This window comes from Hypomesus nipponensis, chromosome 14 (genome assembly GCF_054491055.1).
Source record: "Hypomesus nipponensis isolate SF chromosome 14, ASM5449105v1, whole genome shotgun sequence".
NCBI lineage: Eukaryota > Metazoa > Chordata > Actinopteri > Osmeriformes > Osmeridae > Hypomesus > Hypomesus nipponensis.
In genome coordinates this window covers 3,066,907-3,090,000 of record NC_140374.1, presented here as the reverse complement: position 1 = coordinate 3,090,000, position 23,094 = coordinate 3,066,907, and the positions used below count along the sequence as shown (strand labels likewise).

The window sequence follows — 23,094 nt, the reverse complement described above, 5'->3', positions numbered from 1 at the left end:
GGAGTGAGAGAGAAGAGAGAGAGAGAGAGAGAGAGAGAGAGAGACAGGGAGTGAGAGAGAAAGAGAGAGAGAGAGAGAGACACTCGTGCCCCCCGCTCACTGCGGTACAGAATTGTTTGTTCTGTGTTAGCCCCCCCCCCATGTCCTCGGGTGCCTCTGGGCCTTATGTAACAGCAGCGCCGGACGAGAAGACCGTCAGCATACTGATGAGGGAGAGTCTGGGACGGGAGCCCACAGCGAGAGGAGAGAGGAGGATAGAGGAGAGGACTAGAGAGGAGAGGACTAGAGAGGAGAGAGAGAGGAGAGGACTAGAGAGGAGGAGAAAGGAGAGGACTAGAGAGGAGAGAAGAGGGAGGACAGGAGCCGAGGAGGATGGAGGAGAGGAAGGAGGAGAGGGAGAAGACAGAGAAACGTAGAAGAGAGGAACAGAGAAAGGGACTGCAGGGGAGAGGAGCAGAAGGGCGAGGAGAGGAGAACAAAGAGAGGGGTTCGAGAAACGGAGATGAGAGAGCAGGGGGGGAGACGCCACACAGGGGCGGCAGAACGCCAGAAGGAGAGAGATGGAGGATGTGAGACTGCTAACAGCCCAGAGAAACTGCAAAGACTCCAACCCAAGACTGTGGATGGCCTCTTGGCTTTTCCCACACACACACTCTTTCCCCCCCCCCCCCCCCCCCCCCCCCCCACTGGTACTCACTGGTTCCTCGAAGGCCTCCTTCTTGTCCAGCATCTCGCGGAGGGTCTTCAAGATCTTAATGCTTAGCTTCTCTTCCTTGTCCATCAGCTTCTGGGTGTGTCTGATTAACCTGGGGGCGGGGTCCGGAGGAGGGGGACAAACGTCACCGAGGGGATCTGCCAGGCCACTGCCAGGACACAGGGAGCAGAAGCCACACTCACTTGGACATGAAGGCCCCGCTCTGGCAGCGGATGCGCGAGGCCTCGGGGAACAGCAGCTCGGGACTGTGCAGAACATCCACCAGAACCGAGGACTCCGCCTGCACCCGCGGGCTGAACTGTTCCTCCAGACAAGCGACCACACCCTGGGAGAGATTACAACACACCACTATTAACACACACCCGGGGAAAGATCGCAACACGCCACTATTAACACACACCCTGGAGAGGATCAACACACCAATATTAACACACACCCGGGGTTTCCCGCAGAAAAATGTGTTAGTCAAGGTGGTATGGTGAGATTTGCTAATGGACCGGCGGTGGGGGGGGGGGTTATTCTCCTCCCAAAATGAAGTTCTCCTCCAAAAACAAAGTTCTCTAGAGAAGGGAGACTGCCGTTGGAATGAAAGGGAGAAAACCGGCGGAGAAAACAGTTTTTTGACAACGTAGTTAAGGCGGCAGGCGTGTGTTGCTAAGACGGCCGCCTGAACAGCAAAGTGCTGCGGGAAACCCTGTCCCCATACCCCCGTGGACCGGTGTGTGTGTGTGTGTGTGTTCACCTGCAGCTTCTCGATGATGCTCTTGTAGTCAGGCACCCCCAGTGGCTCCTTGCGTTGGCGAGTGCGAGCGGAGATCCTCCAGTCCTTGGCAGCCCGCTGCACCATGTTGGTGTGGGCCTTCAGGGACAGCGTGTTCACCTGGCTGTCCAGGTCCACGGGGATGGCGATGGCCCGCGCCTTGGCTGGACACCAGGGGGCGACAGACGCAAACACTCAGCTGTTAGACACCCCACATCCAACCCATGGTTGTTTGAAGCCGCTTTTCCATCGCAGAAAAGCGTCTGAGAACATTCCAGACCTGGGTCTTTTATTACTTATCGATAACAAGCTATCCTTCTGTGTACTAGATATGTTGCACCCGCCCTAACAGTAACAGATCAATTCCATAATTGTCAGTAACGAGTCAAATCAAATACACCACCGTCACTTCAAAACTTTTGTCTTTGTACTTCAAATATCGAATTGGTTTTACTGCGTTGGAACAAGGCTCTAGGTGTGGGAGTTGGGGTTCAGTGGTATTAGTGGTTCTGGGGGCGGAGCTCACCCACGTCCGCCAGGGTTTTGATGCAAGTCTCAATGTTGCTCTTGGGGGAGGACTCGATCCAGGAGCAGTTATACAGCCTGAAGGATGACTGCAGCAGCTGGATGAAGATGGGCTGGTGGGTCTGACATGAAAGACAAAAGGGAGAAGAGGAGCAAGAACAGGTGAGGAACTATGGACCTGACTGTTACTATTCCTCCCCCGGCTGTGCCAGGGATGCCTTCTGGGACGGCTGTGCCAGGGATGCCTTCTGGGACGGCTGTGCCAGGGCTGCCTTCTGGGACGGCTGTGCCAGGACTGCCTTTTGGGACGGCTGTGCCAGGGATGCCTTCTGGAATGGCTGTGCCAGGGCTGCCTTCTGGGACGGCTGTGCCAGGGATGCCTTCTGGGACGGCTGTGCCAGGGCTGCCTTCTGGGACGGCTGTGCCAGGGCAGGTAGGCCACCAAGGACTGTGCGGTGGATGTAAGCAAGCCTACCTGCAGGTTGGAGTTGTTGACGGAGAACTGTGAGCTGAAGAAGCCCTTGACGATGGCCATCACTGTCTCCGTCACATACTTTTCCAGGGCTTTGTCGGCATGGTTACGGTCCGTGGTGGTGTTGCACACCTGGGACGGCAAAAAACAGGAGGAGGAAGAAGGGGGAGGGGACAAAGAAGAGGAAGAACAATGAAGGAGGAGTCTCTCTCAGGTGTGGTGGAGAGGCGACATACACCAAGCTGTTGTGGTCTTACCCTGGCCATATCAACCAGGAAGTTCTCAAACAGCTTCCAGATGTGCTTGCTGGTGTAGATCTCCTTCATCTCCACCTCCGTGTCCACGTAGCAGTGGTTCACAAAGTTCACGTAGGACGTCTTCACCTGCAGCCAAGAACAATGCAGACCTTTGATTGGCGGGCCTGTAACGTTCCTCGTGTTCCTCCACACGACGACGTACATTGCACAGCACCCTTCCACCCCCACCCCCCCATGCGTCACCACGGAAACACCCTCACTCCCCCGTTACCTCTGGAATGCAGTTGTCGTGAGTGACCACCTTGACGATGTCGTCGAGGGGAAGCAGGGAGTTGCACTTGAGCTCGGTGTAGACGTTCTTGCCCTCGGTGCAGGCTGCCAGGAGCTCCACCAGCTGGTTGTGGTAGGCCAGGGCCCCGCCCTCGTCCGCACGCTCACGCTCACAGCACATCATCTGGAGCAGCACCGGGAAGGACGAGCGGTCGTTGTAGAACACCAGGACGTCCTCGCCGCCGTTCACCAGCTGGGGGCCACACACACACACACACGGTCACACACAGTCACACATGGTCACACACACACACAGAGAGTCTCACACACAGTCACACACACAGAGAGTCTCACACACGGTCACACACATGGTCACACACAGTCACACATGGTCACACACACACAGAGTCTCACACACAGTCACACACACAGTCACACACACAGTCACACACCCAGTCTCACACAGAGTCTCACACACACACAGTCACACACGGTCACACACACACACAGAGTCTCACACAGAGTCTCACACACAGTCACACACACAGTCACACACAGCAGGTCAGCCAGGACTGTGTGAGGGTGTGTGTGTGCTGCCCGTGTTGCGAGGGAGTGAGCCCGTCCTTCCTCACCTCCGTCATGACCTTGTCCTGACACTTCTTCACGTACTTCCCGTCCGCCTTGACGATGGTCTGCAGGAAGCGCAGGTACTGGACGTGCCGACCGTGGGTCTCGATGCAGTGGACGAAGTGGTGGACCACCCGCTCACTGATCTCATTGCACAGGTAGTAGTTGTTCATGAAGATATGACGCATGGTTTCTGCTTCCAACAGCTGGAAGGAAGGACGACAGAATGAAAGAATGGAGGGAGAGAGAGAGAGACAGAGAGACAGACAGAGTGTGGGTGTGAGTGAGTGAGTGAGTGAGTGAGTGAGTGATTGTCCTGGGCGTACCCCTGGAGTGAGGAACAGGTTGAGATGTTTATGCAGCAGAGCCTGGTTCTGGGAGTTCCCTTTGGAGAAGTTCTGGAGGAACACGTGGGCCAGGGTCATGACCTCATTCATCTTCTCATCACTCTGAGGAGAGAGAGAGAGCGCGCGCACGCGAGAGAGAGACAGAGAGACAAGCGAGCAAGAGCATTAGAGATGTAGGATGAGGTGGGACTCCCCAGCAGATGTGAGCCAGTCCTGCAGCCAGGTGGAGGGGGAGCGCTCAGACCTTCTCGTAGGGGATCTGCAGCAGGTCCAGGACCACGGTGTGGGCTCCCATGTTCTTCAGCAGCCTCTGCTGCTGCACACGGCTCTTCTTGCTGTGGTAGCACAGCTTACTGAGGCGGAGCAGGATCTGACACACACACGCACACGTTAACAATTCCTTTCACCAGACTGTTTCAGAAGACAGATCCATGGGTGGAGGTATGAAGAGGATTAGAGGAGGGGGAGGGGAGGGGTGCTCACATTCTTGACGATGGTGTAGTTGTTGTCTTTGTTGCTGTCTATCTGAGGCTTCACGTTCCCATCCTGCACTGGGCTGAGGATCCCCACCTCCTAGCAACCAGCAAGTCCACACCACACACACACATTCACACACAGAAACCCACCTTAACTTTGGTTGGCTGAACAGAACAGGTCAGGAGGCGGGGGCCGAGGTCCTGGTTCAAGGTTAAAGGTCGGGGGGGGGGGGGTCAGGGTCGGGGTACCTCCATGTTCTGCTCCTTGCTCTGGCCCTCTCCCAGGTCCTCGGCACCGTAGCCTCCGCTCTTCTCCACCCACAACTCAGACTTCTCCACCGTCAGCCGCAGCTGGTCCAGGTCAGCCTTGATCTGCTTGTAGTTCTTCACATCCTCCTCCGACACCAGCAACTGGACCTGCTCAGTGAGCGCACACACAAACACACGCACAGTCAACGTGCCCACCTGCTTGAAAGCCTGGTTCCCTGTTTGAAGGCCTGGTTCCCTGTTTGAAGGCCTGGTTCCCTGTTTGAACGCCTGGTTCCCTGTTTAAAGGCCTGGTTCCCTGTTTGAAGGCCTGGATACCTGTATAAAGGCCTGGATACCTGTCTAAAGGCCTGGATACCTGTCTAAAGGCCTGGTTACCTGTTTGAAGGCCAGGTTGCATGTCAAAAGGCCAGGTTACCTGTTTGAAGGCCTGCAAGACCTCGTCCCGCTGGCTGAAGTGTTTGAAGATGATCTGCAGAGAGCCAGACACCAGCGGGGGGTAATCCTGCATGATCAGATGGATCAGAACCCGGAGAAACGTCCGGCCTCCCTCATCATCCAGCTCCACAGCACTGGGCTCAGTACCGCAACTACACACACACACACACACATACACACACACGCGTATGTGCAAACACACACACACAAATACAGTGTTTCATGTCAAAAGTAGGTGCTTATTGAATGTGTATTTAATTAAGAAGCAGGTGGGCTGATGGGACGACCTACCTGCCGGCAAACATGGCCTCTGCCTTAGCTGCAATCTCATCTATGTCGGGCTCGGGAACTGCAAACAAGCGCGTCACACGTGGCAGGCAGTGAGTCAGCAAGTCGGAAAGCAGTCTATGAGCCAGTGAGACGGAGCAGTCAGTCAGAGCTGTACAGGCCAGGCTGGAGGGGCTCACCTGACATGGTGGGGTAGTCGGCCACAGAGAGAGAGCTGTCCATCACACTCCTGTCTCCAAACTCCTTCTTATAGATGGACAACAGGTAGGTGATCCTGTAGTCTAGACGTACACTCAGGATGAACTACAGGGAGAAACCACAGAAACGCAACATTCTAGAATTACCTGGAAATCCCTCTAAAAGGAAGCTACCATCTCGGTTCCTGGCAACCACCCAACACCAGGAAATACACTAAACTCCAGGTTATGAAATAAAAACAAATGCCACTCCTGACCAGAGGGGGCGCTGTCCCCACCTGCAGAACCTCAATGATTTTGAGCTTGGTATCCATCACCATGACGTCCTCGTTGTCGGCGTTGAGGCGTTGAGGCGACCCGATTCGGAGGGAGGGGGGGGTGTCTGGGAGGCTGGGGGCGAGGACGTGGCCGCGGCTCAGAACCATCTGAGTCATCATCTCCCCCACTCCGTGGATGGTGCGGAGCACGTTGTTGCCTAGGCGACACACACCAGGCGTCACCTTCTCTACTGACCAGGCTCCCATGGTAAAGGGGGCGCTTGTTGCACTGTGCCTTGTAATTGTCGTTGTCACACCCGGTTTGACATGGTTCAGACTGTGTTGGCTGGAGAAGAGTGTACTTCAGTTCTGTGTGTGTGCGCAGTGTTGGGAAGGACACTTTCAAAACGTATTTCGTTACGGAATATAGAACACATGCCTAGAAATGTGTTTTTTGTAACGTATTCCGTTACTCAATCGGAGTAACGTATTCTGAATCCTTGGATTATTTGAATTGCTTCCACATTGAATTGCTTTCTATAAGTGCAGGAATGCAGCCATCAAATCCTGGTTACTAAACTGCGTCTCCTGATAAGGAAGGATCTTAGTTGATGACCTTTTGTTTGAGGACCATATTAAGCAAATTACCAGAAATGCATTTTTTACATGAACGTAACATCGCTAAAATATGAAAATTCCTCTCAAAGGATGATGGTGAAAAACTAATACATGCATTTCTTCCATCCCGATCTTTGGCCAAGCATGGTATGTGAGTTGCAACCCCGTGCATGTGATGGCCATGCAGGGGCTTAGCCAATAGCATTGCAGAAGGAAAGAACAAGAGGCAATGACATGGGAGCGATAGATGTAGTTGTGTTCGTCGAGTGTAGAAACAACCAGATAGAAGTTGTGGGAAATGCATGGAGTTGCCTTAATGTATTTAGAGAGCGAATAAACATTGTGAAACAGATAAGTATCGTAATGTAATCAATTGATTTCAACAATGTAACTGTATTCTAAAGACCAACTATTGAAATTCTAACTGTAACGGAATACAGTCCCTCATAATTTGTATTCTGAATACTTAACGCCGGTACATGTACTCCGTTCCTCCCCAACACTGTGTGTGTGTGTGCGTGAGAAACACTCACCGGCCTCTGGGCCCTTGTTGAGCTTGGCCATGAAGGTGAGGGGGTGCTGGACGATGTCCAGAATAGCCAGCAGGGTGCGCGTGAGCCGAAGAAGCTCGCTGAAGCTGTAGAAGCCAAAATAGACCAGGTCACGAGCCAGGTGGACCACCTAGAGCACAGAGGGAGGAGGAGGAGGGAGAGGAAGCGTGAGGGGTGTGCTGCGGAAGAAGAATCGACGAAGAATCCCCACCGATCTGGGCGGCGGGGGTGCCGCCGGTCACCCCAGGCCGTGTGACAGCCTGGAGCCTCACCTCGAGGGTCAGCTCGTTCTTCTCCTTGTCTCCGAAAGGGAAAGGCTGGCCCACCACGTCTTTGAGGTACTCCTCCACAAACTCCATGGTGGGGGCAAACTTCCTCTTCATCTCCTCCCTGGAGGTGTCCGTGCACTCGTAGGCGTACCTGAGGCACCGGGGGCAACAGGGCCGGGCGGTGAGGACGGGAGAGAAGAGTCAAACAGACGACAGCGCAGCGACAACCTAGAATCTGCACACAGTTCGAAAGAAATGGATTTACCCTGCTCATTTGCCAAGAGCCTCACACATACAGGTAACCACACAGAGATACACACACTGCATACGAACACACTTACTTGCCCCCTTCCACAAGCTCGCCCTACTGCAACACTACACACACCCACCACCAACTCTACACACACACACACACACACCACCATCTAGACAACAACCCCCCACCACCACCACCACCCTCTTACTCGTGGATGGTGATCTTAGAAGGGATCTCGGTCCAGAGGCGTGCGTAGCGGACCGGCACCACGGCCTCCTGGGGGTCGCGGTCCACGTGCATGTGCAGCATGAGGCGGCAGAAGGAGGCTCGGAGGTCGTAGGGCAGGCAATCGTCAAACATGCAGCGCAGGATCAGGTCCACGGGCAGCTGCACGGACACCTGGTTGATGGCCAGGTACTGGCGGTCCAGACACATCTTAGCAAAGAGGTTCAACTGGTACCTGGGGAGGGAGAGTTGGAGAAGAGCGAGAGAGACAGCGAGAGACAGCGAGAGAGAGAGAGTGACAGCGAGAGAGAGAGAGAGACACAGAGAGAGAGAGAGAGAGAGCAAGAGAGAGTGACAGCGAGAGAGAGAGAGACACAGAGAGAGAGAGAGAGCAAGAGAGAGTGACAGCGAGAGAGAGAGAGACACAGAGAGAGAGAGAGAGCAAGAGAGAGTGACAGAGAGAGAGAGAGAGAGAGAGAGAGAGAGAGAGAGAGAGAGAGAGAGAGAGAGAGAGAGAGAGAGAGAGAGACAGACAGAGAGACAGACAGACAGAGAGACAGACAGACAGAGAGAGAGACAGACAGAGAGACAGACAGACAGACAGAGAGAGAGACAGACAGAGTGTGGGTGAGACACATCAGGGGCTCAGCACTAGATGTTGACGGGGTATGACGAGCCCCACCTGTAGTAGGTGATAATGTCCATGTCCATCTTGTGGTTGCCCTTGGCGTCCTGGGCCAGGTGACGAATGGATTTGCCATGCGGCTCCTTGTGGCTGTCTATCCAGTAGAGCCACACCTCCTCGTCCTCCCCCTCCTCATGCATCAGGGACGACTCCAGACTGGGCTCTGTGTTAGGGATCAGCCTGGGGCGGGGCGGGGCGGGGTGGGCGGGGCAGGGCGGGGCAGGGCGGGGCGGGGTGGGCGGGGCAGGGCGGGGCAGGGCGGGGCGGGGTGGGCGGGGCAGGGCGGGGCAGGGCGGGGCGGGGCGGGGTGGGGTGGGGTGGGGGGGGGGAATGGAAGGATAAGGAGGAAGAGGAACAAAGGGTAGAGCTGTGAAAACACCTCCTCACAAGTTCAGATGCTATTTGAGGTGGTTAAGGGGTTGAAATCACACTAAGGGTTGAAGTTGGGACAGTTTTAGGGTTAGGGTTCAGGGTTTGGGTTCAGGTTAGGCTTTTTGGGTTGAATGTAGGTCTAAGGTTGGGTAAAAAAAAAGGATCTTTGTAATGGGACTAAACTGTGAGTTCTCAAAAGAATGTTGCAAAACAAGGATGCGTTTTGAGCGCGACACTCACTTGGTCTGGATCAGGATGTCAGCGTTGATTGGGTTCAGCATGAACTTACAGATGAGCTCCTGGGTAACTGGGATGGCCATTCTGTTAGACACACACAGGTCTGATAGGTAGTCCAGGAACCTGAACACACACACACACTCCAGACAGTGAGTCCAGTAATCAGAGCACAGAGAACTTGAACAACCCCACTGGGAACACAATTTACAGTGTGGATGTGCGGAAACCTGTGTGTGTTTGTGAGAGAGAGACAGAGAGAGAGAGAGAGAGAGAGAGAGAGAGAGAGAGAGAGAGAGAGAGTGTGAGTCAGACCTGGGTTCCCTGTTGCGTCGCAGCAAATTGACGAAGGTCTCGATCTCCTTGGCGGTGATGTGCTTCTCGAGCAGCTTCCGGTTGTTGTGGAGCAGAGCCGTGATGGTGTCCTCTGCCAGGATCTCGTAGCCTATCTGGGACTGCATGATGGAGAACTTCTTGGCTATGTACTCCTGACGGGAGGAGAGACGCAGCAGAGTTCAGAACGCGATGATGATGGACAGTGTGGAATTTCGAGTAGAGGTGAAGAGCATGAACACAGGGGGAGGAACGTCGGGGCGGAGGTGGGATCGGCCGGACGACAGCTGCTTCCTGCGGAGGCTGGGAGGTGGAGGGTGCATGGTGGGACGGGATGGAGGGTGGATGGGAGGAAGAGGGAGATTTGGAGGGCTAGGGCCGGGCGGGGCAGGGCAGGGCGAGAGGGGAAGCAGAAGGACAGGGCCGGTGGTGCAGGTGGTGCTTGCCTGGTTCTTGCGGTAGTCCTGTTGAGAGTGTCTCAGCAGCCTGTAGCAGAGGGACAGCAGGTACTTGAAGGGGGCGTAGCGCTGGTCTCCCAAATCCTCCAGCTTCAGCATGGGACCATCACCCTGGTCTGTGAACGGCGCCTTCAGGATGCCAAAGATCTGCATTGACACACACACACACAGACACTTACTGACGGTCTGCATACCCGAGTCCTGCTCCTACTCCAGCACTTGTGCGTGTCTCTTTGCTGTGAGCTGTGTCCCGGTGTACCCAGGTGGCGTAGGACATGGTTCACCTGCGCTAGAATGTTCTGCTCCCTCATTAGTTTCTGCCTCTCCCTGTTGGGGTTGGAGATGACCACGGAGAGGACGTCTTGGCCGTTGTTGGGCACCTCGCACACAAAGAAGATCATGTCCTCCAAGAGCTTGGTCACGAACCTGACCAGAGAGAGGAAGCCAGGAACATTGGATGGATCTCACACGGTTGTCAGTAGATTCCATTCATGGTGTGGTGACCTTCACCTTCTTACGGTACCTCCTCTCATTCTGGGCTATGTTGCCGTGGCGCAGCTTTTTGACGGTGGACTCCAGGACCTTGTTGGCGTCGTTGGCAAAGTCCAGGTCGCGGACCTCGGACAGGGGGACAGACCTGATGGCGAAGGCCTCCTTGTCCTCCTTAGTGGGGCAGGTGCCGATCTGGGAGGAGGAACACAGTAGCATGCAGTAGCTGTGCTGGTGTGTTCCAGAGTACATGTTCTGGTGTGTGTGTGTGTTCTGGTGCGTGTGTGTGTGTGTTCTGGTGTGTGTGTGTGTGTTCTGGTGCGTGTGTGTGTGTTCTGGTGCGTGTGTGTGTTCTGGTGCGTGTGTGTGTGTTCTGGTGCGTGTGTGTGTTCTGGTGTGTGTGTGTGTGTGTGTTCTGGTGTGTGTGTGTGTGTGTTCTGGTGTGTGTGTGTGTGTTCTGGTGCGTGTGTGTGTTCTGGTGCGTGTGTGTGTGTTCCAGAGCGTGTCTCGGTGTGTAAGTGTGACCTTGAGCATGACAGGCCGCTCCTCCTCAAGGTCGATGGGGACGTTGGTGCTGGTGACCCAGGTGTTGGTGCACAGGTGCCTCAGCCTCACGTACGAGTTCCTGCCAGGGAGCGCCGCACACACACACACACTTTTATTTATTTCATTTTATTTGCACTAACACATTAAGATAATGTCATGTGTTAGTACCCGCTTGTGAGAGTGTGTGTGTGTGTGTGTGACTGACCTAGGCACCAGACAATCAGCCCTCTGCAGTGTGGTGGCATCCAGCTCAAACAGGGAGGCGATGTCGTTGCCATGGGGAACAGACACCAGGGTGTATGCAATCTTCTCTGCCGCCTGACGCTTTCTCTTGGAGAACACCGTATTTGTCTCAGTCTGCATCCCGCAAACATCCACACATGCATACACACACAGACACAGACACACACAGGGGAAATCAGTACTGAAGCAGGTCTAATCAGAGATGTGACCTAATCAGGAGGGGGCAGACAGAGAACATCAGGTAGAACCTGGAGGACAGCATTGAACCCTACTGTAGCTGCTCCACTGTAAGAAATGGAAACATGCACCTGGTGGAATCTTAATTGGACATGGTGTTAGGGGATGGACTGCCTGCTTGTTGTGGCTGCAGGACATAATGGTTTCTGAATGTCAACGATCTCCTCTTTGGCTCTGCTTTCCTCTACTCCTCTCGTCCTCTCCTCTCCCCCTCCTCCCTTCCTCTCTCCCTCCCCCTTCCTCTCCTCTCCCCCTCTTCTCTTCCTTTCCTCTCCCCCTCCTCCTCTCTTCCTCTCCTCTCCCCCTCCTCCCTTCCGTTCCTCTCTCCCTCCTCTCTTCATCTCCTCCCCCCTCTCTCCCTCTCTTCATCTCCTCTCCCCCTCCTCTCTCCCTCTCCTCCCCCCTCTCTTCATCTCCTCTCCCCCCCCTCTCTCCCTCTCTTCATCTCCTCTCCCCCTCCTCTCTCCCTCTCCTCCCCCCTCTCTTCCTCTCCTCTCCCCCTCCTCCCTTCCGTTCCTCTCTCCCTCCTCTCTTCATCTCCTCCCCCCTCTCTCCCTCTCTTCATCTCCTCTCCCCCTCCTCTCTCCCTCTCCTCCCCATCTCTCTTCATCTCCTCTCCCCCTCCTCTCTCCCCCTCCTCTCTCCCTCTCCTCCCCCCTCTCTTCATCTCCTCTCCCCCTCCTCTCTTCCTCTCCTCTCTCCTCTCCCCCTCCTTTCCGCTCCCCTCCCCTTCATGACTCACCTCACCACTGGCAGCACCACAGGAGAGCAGACAGCACGTCTTACCCCTCCCTCCCTTCCTCCCTTCCTGCCCCCCCCCTCACAGGGCACCCCCACACAGACGTTATGTAAGGGGCCCCCAGTGTGTCTGAATCTGAGTGTGTGACTGGTGTGATAGTTGCTGGTTGTTGCAGAGTGTGTGTGTGTGTGTGTGTGTGTGCGTTAGTGTGAGCAAAAGGTGGCTGAGAGCTAACAGAACAGAGGGGATATAGATGATTCAGTAAGCTTGAAAGTGCGCGAGTGTGTGGCAGTGTCTGTGTGTGTGTGTGTGTGCGTGTGTGCGAGCTGGTGGGATTGCGTAATCACAGTGTGGCAGAGTGGAAGGAGGGAGGGCTTGGAGACAGGCAGACAATACAGTTGAGGTAAACACTTAAAAGCACACACCTAAGCACACCCACACACACACACACAACGGTTTGTTTGTGTGTGTGTGTGTGTGTGTGTGTGTGGGTGAACATAAGGCATGGCATTGGTGTCTTCATAGACTCACATCTCCTTTAGAGTCGATGCTGTCGTCCCGGAAATCAGGATTCACCTGCAACAGACGACATGGGTCAATACAGCACACATAGTGGGCTTGATCTAAATAGGGATCATGTCTGTGCCAGCGTTGATGGAGCTGCTGTTGTGGGCAGACCCACCATGATAACCACATTAACACTGCCATCTACTGCTCAGCCCCTGCAACCTCAGCCCAGCCCTTCTTCCCCAGCCAAGCTTCACAGTTCTCTGGTCTGGTAACAGTTCTAGGTAGTATGGTAACAGTTGTAGTTATTATGGTAATAGTTGTAGGTAGTATGGCAACAGTTCTAGGTGCTATGTTCCAAGTTCCAAGTACATTGGTAACAGTTCTTTTGTACTTCTTTGGCAACTATCAACCAGCGTGTTCTCATTTAAAAGTGTTCTTCCTGACAAACGATTAAGTTGTACCATGTGACTCTGCCTTTGTAATGGTACATAGTGGAGTGACTCCACTGAACGGCTTCACAAGCAGGTTTTCCCTGTGCTACTTGCAAGAGTATTCAAATGAGACATACTGAAATGTAACCAAAGAACCCTCACTGGCAATGAGCAGTAACGGTTCTTGAACTATGTCAACATGCCATTTGACAATACTTTACATATATATACACACACACACATGTACACAATTTCTTTGGATTGGAAATAATCTGTGGTCTTCCAAAGGTGTGTGACCTACTTGGGCTGCGAGGTAGTTTCCAGTGGCCAGGTGTTTGAAGCGGAAGAGGCTGTTCCACTGGCCGGCGCCCCCTCTGCAGGGGTCATAGTGCACCACCTGACATGGAGACAGATCCCAACACGAGCGTTCGAATGCAAATGAAGCTGAAACATTCCCCTTTCACAGTCATGGTACGGTCCTCACACAAAGCTGCCAGTGTACTGCACAGCCCATGGAGGGGAATCCCATGTTTGAAGCAGTGTCCATCAAACACACAAGGGGCTTCTCTGTGGAGAAGTCTCTGTTTTATTGGCAAGATTCAGAAGATTCTTCCAGATTTTGGGTCTCCCAAGGATTTGGATTCACACATTTACATCTAGGGGGACTGACTGACTGACTGGCTGAATGTCTTACATTTACATTTAGTCATTTAGCAGACACCCTTATCCAAAGCGACTTACAGTAAGTACAGGAACATTTCCCCAAGTAGGATGAAGTGCCTTGCCCAAGGACACATTATTTGGCACGGCCGGGAATCGAACTGGCAACCTTCAGATTACTAGCCCGATTCCCTACCCGCTCAGCCACCTGACTCCCCACAACTTCCCTCACCCAGAGATTAATTTCCCTCCATTTCCCCCCCGAAATACTTATACTTCGGCGTTCTCTACCTCTATCTCCCAGAGTGCTTTGGAGCTGGTGGCGGATGTGGCCGACTGCCTCAGGGTGGTTCTCAGGAAGATGTGTTGTTGGCCCCTGTGCTCATCACATGTCAGGAATTTTTCCTGCTCCGCATGGAACAGCCGCACTACGTCGCCCTGGACGACGACACACATGTACAAAACACAGACACAATCACCATACCCATGATGCACCATCACATGGCCGGTCACCAGGACGACCAAATAGTCGTTTTAGGTTAGAAGCAACAATGGTTAGAAGGAACAAATCCATTTAAAAAAAAAATTTAACGCATTTACGCATTGTCTTAAACCCTTACTCCAACACCAATTGACCCCAGGGAGAGATGAAGAGGAAAGTCTCAAATGAGTTGAGCCTGAACATAGGCTCAGGACACCTACCCCTTTGAGGACAGTTTCCTTGTAGTCACTGAACTTCATGAACAAGGTAACCTTCCAGCTGGTATTGCAGTTTACGGCGTTCACCTGCGGGGGGAGTAGCGAGGAGCGGAAAAACAGATGCAACGTGTTCACCAAAGCTGGTCCATAGTCAACGGTTGTTTATTGAAAAGAAAGTTTTGCCTTATTCTCGTTGGGTCGACCAAATAAATCAAAGCGAATGAGTCTGACCTCTTTACAACCAGGGTTGTCTAGCAGCTCAATGTTGCTGGCATGGAGAGGCTGCCCTGCGTTCACAGGCATCAGGACCACCTTGTCCCCCACCACCACCTAGGAGACATCCACACAGCACAGTCACAACCCATGAGGAGACCTGGGGGAACCTGGCAACCCATCAAGAAAACAAACGTGGGGGTTCATGGAAAACCTGGCAACCCATCAAGAAACCAAACGTGGGGGTTCATGGAAAACCTGGCAACCCATAAGACCACTCTGTATTGGAGAAGAGAGACAACCTGCACTTTTCACACACAAAAGTGAAAGTCAAACGTGGACCCATGCAACAGGTTGCTGATCCTATTGCACATGAGCAGTGTGTGTGTTTGTGTGTGTGTGTGTTGCTGTGGGACAACAGTGCGCTACAGTGCATGAGAAGCAGGAGGAAGAGCAGGGCCTGCACGCCGGTGCAGTCATGCTGGGCGTGGTGGACTGACGTCTCAGCAGCAGTGAGAATGTGTCAACCGCATTGCTGCCGTACACGTCAGGGAAGACACTCTCTCCCCTCCCGTCCATGACCCTGTCTGCCTCTCAACTCCGTACCCTCCCACCTGGCAGTCTGCAGCTCAGGGAGGGATGAGAGCCAGGTGCCCGCTCTCAGACGGCTCGTTTCGACAGCGTACAGAAGGTCGACACATGCAATAGAGAGACATGTACTGACATGCTGCAACATGTGTCTATCTGTGACTAGCCTCACAACACACAACACCATGCAATCCAGAGCAGTACCTTTAACCAGAGGATCCTGGAGCAATGAGAGAGGAAAAACCAGTTCAGCCATGTCATTATTCCAAGAGGAAATACAGAAGAAATGACTGAACATCACTGACACACACACCTATGGTCATTTCAATATAGTAAACAGGGAAACCTTGTTCCGAAAATGAAAAAATGAGGGTAGCTTGGTTAAGTGATAATGACACGAGTATAAAAGCATGTTGAAATGCATCTGAGATTGTTAGTTTAAAAGGTAAAGTATAACCCAAACCAACATATTTTTCCTCTTACCTATAGTGCTATTTATCCATTTAGATTGTTTTACATTTAGTCATTTAGGTGTGAGTGACAGTTTTGGCGGTATCGGCACAATACAAGCCCAATTGATTTACATTATATTAGAGAGAAGGTAGACGTCTCTACAGCCGATATATCCAAACCGTGGCACCTTACAGCCAAACAATCTTGCTGGATAAATAGCACCACAGCTAAGGGGGGGTATTTGGGGTGTACTGTCCCTTTAAGGCAGTCCTGCCTGTGTGTATGTGTGTGTGTGTGTGTGTGAACGCTGGTGTGTGTTAACGTGCGCCCCTTACGTTGTCCCCCTCGCTCCGTAGCTTCCAGAAGGGCTGGATGTAGAACCAGGAGCCTTCGTTCCCAGCTGGGTCCAGGGACACCCGCATGGCGTTCTTCTCCAGCAGAGCGGGCAGCCGTTTGTTCACAGTCAGGTACTTGTTGCTCTTGATGTGGAGCAGCTGCCATGACAGGAAGACCCAGTTACTCACAGTTGCAATCCTATTCATCTTATGGTCACAATCTGACACTTCTCTCATGTATTTTGGCCTATCATTTTCCATGCAATGTCGTCAGAAAAAAAATGGTGAATTGCTTCATTAAAATAACTATTATTAGTTTTAGTTCTTCCCGTATTTGGGCTAAAGTGGTTTTGAATGGGTGTTGGAAAAGGGTGTTGGTTTGAAAATGTAGAAGGTCATTTGATCATATCACCTTCTACATTTTCAAACCAACACCCTCTTTTTATGCACGAGCCATCCAAAACACCCAGGCTTTGGCCCTCAAAGCTCACACCCACGAAATGAGCGTGTCCTCTCAGTTAACGGACAAAGATGTAGATATAATGGCTGCATCTGTAGCAGAGACAGCAACTACAGCCTCCTAGCGAGGAGGAAGTGCTTCCGTGTGCCACTCGTTAATAAACGCTGTTAAAATGAATCTGAGGCCCGGAAAGGTGGTGGTGGGGGGAGGGGGGGTGTACCTGGACAACCTTGCTGTATTTGACCACCTCGCCCAGGAGCTTCTTGTTCTCCGTCTCATTTTGCTTTTGTTCCAATTCCGCTGCATGCTGGGAAATCCAAAACATTGTGTAGTGTGCAATCTGTCAATCAATTGCTCTTGATGCACTCTTGTGTCAAGTCACTTGTTTGCTATTTTGCAAACTTCTAAAAATGTTCCAATACCCCTGGACTATAAAAGATTGACGAAATGGAAGAAACAAACGAATATACAAACTTGTCTGGGGTTACAAAGGAGACACGTCTACAGCTGTACCTGTAACTTCTTGAACAAGTCCCCATCTGTGTTGTTGTGGCCCTGTTTCCCCTGCTTGGCCTTCCAAAACTGCTTCTGAGCTGAGTACCTGTTCATGGGACATACCTTGAACAGGCAGTCTGAATGGGTGGGGAAAGAAATGGTGAGGGAGAAATAGAAAGACGAGGGGGTGAAAGAGGGAGAGACACAGGGAGACAGGGAGAGAGAGAGACAGGGAGAGACAGGGAGAGATATGAGATGAGGGAATGACGTGGAACCAGGAGAGTGTCACTCTAACATTCAGAGTTCTTGTCCAATGTCTGTGGTTAACGGTGGATGTTTGCTCACTTGAAGCTTGTTCAGTCAGTTTAACACCTACTTCAACCACAATGGGTGGTTATAACAACACAGGGCACAAATGGACCACTCAGCCTTGGCTGCGGGTGCGTGTGTGTGTGTGTGTGTGTGTGTGTGTGTGTGTGTGTGTGTGCCCACACAAGAATAAAAAATGTAGCCTTGTTCAGCTATTAGTACAACTAACCTCTCATGCTAACAGCAAACTGCAGAAGATACAATAAGCGCAAGAGAGTCACTAAGGCTTGAGGATTCTGAGTTCTGGATTGAGCAGTTGAGATGATGCTATTGGTGCACTCTGTCTTGTAAAATACAGACCTTTACTTGGTACCACTCAAACATTGTCATTAATGTGCCCTTCTAGTTCTTGATTATTGTCTACACCCCCTATAAGTACTATTTATAGGTTGCTTTTGACATGCATAGCATAAGAAAAAACATCTGATGTAGTCAAAATGGCTTTTGTGATTGACGTGTTCATTACGGTTCATATATTACAATACAATGTAGGGACAGTCTGTATTTTGGAAGCGTGGATGCAGAGGAAGACTGACAGGACAACAGCGAATCTCTCACCTCGAAACTTCTTGGGAGGGTTGGTCAGGTCCCCAGCCTCTGGCTGGACCACACAGCGGTCATCTACCAGCCTGGACACAAGACAGAAGCACACCAGAGCTGGGTCAAACCCCTGTGCTCACACAGTTATAGGTTACAAATCAAGACAGTTTATTGACAAGGTAATATGATTTCGCAACAGCCATTTTAGTTCTTGAGTTCATAAATGAGTCAAACATGGTATGTGAGAGACCAAAATGTCCAGGGTTAGGGGATGGTCATATCTTGTTAACACAACCTTGAGCTTCCTTGTTGCCGAGTACATGTATCCCTGTTGTCAAGGGCACGCGAGGTATTGCCAAATTCTTTATTACCACAAAAGTAAAAATAGCAGCCTCAGCAAATACATGTCGACACACTTCGGGCTTCGGTTACCATGACAGCAGTGGTATGAGGGGTTTCCTGGTAGAGCGGCAGGGGCCCCAGTCCACAGGAAGACCTAAAGGTCTGTTTCAGGCTGATAGACCACATTCTGACAGTTGCGTGGAATGGCTTCCCTGCTTTCACAAACCATTAACCTTGTTGGGGTCATTTCCTAAACAGGTTTCTAGGCTTAGTGGGGTTGGTTAACTTGCCAGTAACGGTGGTACTGTCTAACCAGGCTCGACCAGGCCGTCTGCTAGGTCAGCATGCTGTGACCAATCACGCGTCAGACAGTCCTGGATTCCACTTGAACAGGCTCCGGTTCCTGCATTTCCAGCTCGGTCCAACGAAAACAAGGTTCTGCATTCTAGACAGACTGGGCCCCATCACAGATTCGCCTACTCAGATACACACAGAGACACACAATATCTGAGGTTTCTGTGTGTGTGTGGGTGTGTGTGTGTACAGAGGGGATAGAACACTTTGAGGAATCCTGAAACCCCAAGAGTGTGGGCCGCCAGAATAATCTCATGACCTTGACCTACTATTAAAACAATATTTACTGAAAGCTTATCTTCTCCCTCCACACTTCTGAGGCTGTTCTGCTCACTTCACCTCCCTCCAGTCCAGCAGCATACAGGGGACATGCATCACTTACATTTACATTTAGCAGACGCTCTTATCCTGACAGGAGCGACTGACAGTAAGTACAGGGACATTTTCGCCGAGGCAAGTAGGATGAAGTGCCTTGCCCAAGGACACAATGACATGTGCACCAACTGGGAATCGATCTGGCAACCTTCAGATTACTAGCCCGATGCTCTACCCGCTCAGCCACTTGACTCTCTCTACCTCCCCTCCAGCCCAGCAGCATACAGGGGACATGCATTATGATAGAGCATGCCATGTTTCAGCCTCTGTAGGACGGGCTTCCTCACTGAGTTCCTCCTTCTAAGGTTTCTTAAATCTTTTCTCTCAAAATTCTTTGGGGGACATTTTCCTGGTCTTCTCTGATGGTTTAGGCTGGTTATGGGTGCTGATCTGTGGGCTTTTGTTAAGTTCTTTATAGATGGCTATCAACACCTATTGAGCTTTCCATGTCTTCAGGCCTCAGAACTCCTCCGCCACTGGAAGATTGTGAAGCACCTTTCCCTCTCCTTGTATGTTCTGCTTCAAACAGAGCTGGTAGACATGGTGATTCCAGCCAACTCATTTCCTACTGCCGCCCTGGCCAGACTTCTGTCTGACTTTGAAAAGCTCCTCCTCCCCGCTCCTCCATATCCGTGTCACAGTCACACCGAGGTGAGAAACAATTGAGCGAAATAGGATGTCGAACCAAGTGTTGGAACAACCAAACAGGAAGGGATAAATGTCCATTAAGCTTATAAATGAGTAACCTTCAGTTCCTGCTGAGTGCTGCAGGGTGTGAGGGCCTGGCCCGCAGCAGAGCCCAACTGGTGTTTCAAAACAGCCGTTTTTTTTGCACCCAGGTTAAATATGAACCAGCCGTATTTCAGACTGACAGGATATTGGACAAGCTCATTACGGCTCCATTACCTTCTGGCCTAGTCAATCTCTCGACCACTTGGCTCCTTTATCAGCATGTGACCACCAAGATGCAAAGAAAGCAGTTCAAAAACTTTGTTCTCAGAAAACTTCTGTGAGAATTCTGGAGCTCCATGGTCAGTATTGTTGGTGATGCCACAGTCTGAAGGTATTTCCCAATGAAGGGGACTTACCTGTCCCTCCAAACCACTTTGTAAGTTAACAGTAACATATTAAAAATGCATAGAGACAAGACTATAACATTGACAAAGCATGCTATACTCAATAGGCTCTCCTTTGACAAACATGTGTTCTGTGTAAAAACCCTAAACATGTCTAAAGCAAACTCATGAATACAATGGTAAACTCTAAATGCCCAGATAACAGATGGAATGATAAACATCCCTCAACGGTTGCAAGCCCAACGTATTCATCAACCTGTCAAAGCTTCCTCTAATTACATCCACAAATCATCCTTTGCTTTTCATTTTTCAACTTGCGTCGGGCTGAGAAAAAAACATGAGGGAACACTGGGGGGGGAAGCACCTGACCTTTCGGACGCAACTGCCAAGTGTAGATATCACAAGTACTGTGATACTCGTATAGCAACAGTGGTTGCTTTGCAACACCGACAGATTTCATTCATCATGGAACGAATGTCTCCTTGCAGTAACACCACAGCTAAAACGTGAACAGGGTGAGAACCTGTGGTATTCATCAGGTGGTATAAGGAAGTTCAGATAAGGACAGGAGAATGAACCTTTGCATTAGAGCAGCCTTCTGGAAACTCTGTTTGTAGTGGGAGGTGTGAGCGCACTGACACAGATTTGAGGTTTCTTCATTATCATATGTCAATATGAACTCAGAGTCAAGCTAGGCCTGATGGTGTTCTAGAGGGGTTTTACAAATCCTCATCAGCTGCAACTGAGGTACTCGCCTGACAGAACATCCAGATGTTCGTGTCAGACAAGAACCCGAAACGTTCCAAAACCAGTCGCATCTCGAAGAAGCACCAGCCAACTGCTCCTCTTGAGACCGAAGCCTCCACTTCCCAGAGTGCACTTGGGCTGGTGAGCCCGGCACAACATTAGTCACTGGCGAAGCTCCGTGAAGCCCTCAGGAAACATCCATGCATTTCAAAACAAAGCTCTCTATTAAACAGACTTTGCATGCAGCGTAAATTTGCATTTGCATGGTTCCTGTCCTGCTTTCTCACTCGAACGCCTCAGGAAAACATGACAGGTGTTGGGAAACCAGTGATGGGAGTTGAAAAAGCCATGTTTTGAACCCTCCCTTTTGGTGTGACAAACAAGCTCCTCTGACTGTACCATTCTTATCATGGGGTACTCCGATCATGAAGGTTTGAACTCCACCCCCAGTTGTAACCAAACAAATCAGCATATCAACCTGATAATAAGCTCTCCAGGAACAAGGTGCTCCCGCTCTGACACCATGGTTATCCAGGCAGGGGGGAAGAAATAAACCCTGCCACGCACTAGAGCTGGACAAACTTTGGCACACTGGCTGGTCTGTTTTGAAGCACAGTTGCAGACCGCAAGCAAAAGAGTATGCGGGGGATGGGGGGGGGGGGGGACTGTCTGCAGTGAAACGTAGAGGCCAGAGGGCACTGAGGGGCCTGGAGCCAACACATTCTACTGCATCGGTTCTGCACAGGGACAGAGGAGCTACAGGAAACACAGCTCGTCTGTGTGGCGCTCCACGGAGACGGCAAAGAGCGTGCCCCTGGTGTTACTGCACAGTGTGGGTTCTCATGAACTTGCAGACACGGCTGAGCGATCCCTTCCTGCATATCTGGCATTATACACCCCAACACTGTAGCTTTGTCTCCTCTGGGCTTATGAAAGTAGCATGCATGCAGCTTAGTGTGGAATACACCTGTCTTTCACTCATTTCTGCACAACTACATGGTGCAGTAAATGGTATAACCTACGAAATGTGTAGGGTTGTTGGAAGGTAATTTATGTACATTTTGACCTCCATTTCAAAATGTCACCACTTCATGTAGGATCAAATTTACAGATCACATTTAACTAACTTGTTTTACTTAAATTCACCTAAACAAATTTCTAAAGCACAATATTGTGGTGAAATGAAATGTATAACTGTCATTGGCACAGATACCGCTGCTCAATAGCGGAGAAAGCACTGAAGGAAGTTCAGTTGACGTCGTCACTCAGTTTTACATTCCTCCTGTGTTTGAGTAAAAGTGAGGCTTGGCGGTATGATTTCCTTGAAGATGCAATCACTTCGTTTAAGGCCTCGGATCGGAAGTTAAGACTCCGACGTCTCATCGGAGCAAATGACACTAGTGAAAGTCATGCCGTAACGCCTATTGAAAGTTCAAGAAATTAAACTAGCCTTGGCAACTCAATTATCTGTGTATTTCTGACTGACGGTTAGTCCAAATAGTGTGGGTAAACCCACAAGGACGACCTACCCCAAAGTGCTGATGAACCCGCTGACAGAGCCTTCCGCGTAAAGAGACACAATGTCTCCAATGTGGAGAAAACTGGACCTGTTGTCTGACATTTTTCGGTTTACTTCAATCTCGAAGTCAATTTCCCAGTCAGAGCGACATGCGGTTCTTCTTGATTAGAGGAAATTGTCTCCACTAACACGTTAGTGTATCAATCCATGAAACTCTCGCGCTTTTGACACGTCAAACTTCTATTATCAATGCACATAAACGCGTCATCTTCTAAAATAATTACTTCTGGACTGACGAGTTGAGCGGAGTAGCTACTTTTACGTTAGACTGGACTGACAGTCTTTTTTACATGTATCCAACGTCTTCCTGTATGACAGACTGCTTCTCTTTCACATCCACTTTAGGGGTGGAGACTGGCTCTGTCGGAGTTACAAAGCCTATCCCCTTCTGCACGGTGTAAAGTTGTGCAATGTGCATAATGGCATATGGTAAAACAAGATTTTCAAGACTTTGTTTTCAGAATGCAGGGAAGCTCACATTGTTCTTTCAACAATTACCAGAACCTAAGACTCTTGACTGGTATATCTGTTTATGCAGCGGGGTCGATATCTTATATGTAGGCCTATGTAGTATGTCTGTGCGCGTGTCTGTGCGTAGGTTATATTAGGTGTGTGTTTGTGCGCGTGTTTGAAATGGTTTGACTCTAAACCAAATATGAATTAATCCTGTGACATCAAGCATCCAGTTTTAAATAAAGACAGGTGACATAAAACGTA

The 23,094-nt window shown here is 51.0% G+C and overlaps 1 protein-coding gene across 4 annotated transcripts in view; it reads right to left on the bottom strand.

Moving 5' to 3' along the window:
• itpr2 (inositol 1,4,5-trisphosphate receptor, type 2) overlaps positions 1–22,692 on the bottom strand; it is a 51,073-nt gene extending 28,381 nt beyond the window's left edge. For all 4 annotated transcript variants that reach the window (XM_084673140.1, XM_084673141.1, XM_084673137.1 and 1 more), the window contains exons 1-37: positions 22,328–22,692; positions 17,923–17,993; positions 17,014–17,132; positions 16,721–16,807; positions 16,041–16,199; positions 14,683–14,781; positions 14,455–14,538; positions 14,044–14,190; positions 13,394–13,489; positions 12,683–12,727; positions 11,138–11,289; positions 10,912–11,011; positions 10,421–10,581; positions 10,182–10,323; positions 9,886–10,044; positions 9,422–9,594; positions 9,113–9,232; positions 8,498–8,680; positions 7,799–8,050; positions 7,338–7,485; positions 7,048–7,195; positions 5,918–6,114; positions 5,622–5,745; positions 5,446–5,503; positions 5,135–5,306; positions 4,699–4,866; positions 4,457–4,546; positions 4,218–4,343; positions 3,953–4,075; positions 3,632–3,832; positions 3,001–3,252; positions 2,730–2,855; positions 2,476–2,604; positions 2,002–2,122; positions 1,458–1,639; positions 898–1,040; positions 698–806 (exon numbers count right to left, since the gene is read on the bottom strand). In XM_084673140.1, the coding sequence (XP_084529266.1) occupies positions 698–806; positions 898–1,040; positions 1,458–1,639; positions 2,002–2,122; positions 2,476–2,604; positions 2,730–2,855; positions 3,001–3,252; positions 3,632–3,832; positions 3,953–4,075; positions 4,218–4,343; positions 4,457–4,546; positions 4,699–4,866; positions 5,135–5,306; positions 5,446–5,503; positions 5,622–5,745; positions 5,918–6,114; positions 7,048–7,195; positions 7,338–7,485; positions 7,799–8,050; positions 8,498–8,680; positions 9,113–9,232; positions 9,422–9,594; positions 9,886–10,044; positions 10,182–10,323; positions 10,421–10,581; positions 10,912–11,011; positions 11,138–11,289; positions 12,683–12,727; positions 13,394–13,489; positions 14,044–14,190; positions 14,455–14,538; positions 14,683–14,781; positions 16,041–16,199; positions 16,721–16,807; positions 17,014–17,132; positions 17,923–17,993; positions 22,328–22,419 (5,058 nt within the window). In that variant the 5' untranslated portion in view covers positions 22,420–22,692. The remainder of the gene's footprint in view (positions 1–697; positions 807–897; positions 1,041–1,457; positions 1,640–2,001; positions 2,123–2,475; positions 2,605–2,729; positions 2,856–3,000; positions 3,253–3,631; positions 3,833–3,952; positions 4,076–4,217; positions 4,344–4,456; positions 4,547–4,698; positions 4,867–5,134; positions 5,307–5,445; positions 5,504–5,621; positions 5,746–5,917; positions 6,115–7,047; positions 7,196–7,337; positions 7,486–7,798; positions 8,051–8,497; positions 8,681–9,112; positions 9,233–9,421; positions 9,595–9,885; positions 10,045–10,181; positions 10,324–10,420; positions 10,582–10,911; positions 11,012–11,137; positions 11,290–12,682; positions 12,728–13,393; positions 13,490–14,043; positions 14,191–14,454; positions 14,539–14,682; positions 14,782–16,040; positions 16,200–16,720; positions 16,808–17,013; positions 17,133–17,922; positions 17,994–22,327) is intronic.
• Between the last annotated feature and the right edge of the window lie 402 nt (positions 22,693–23,094).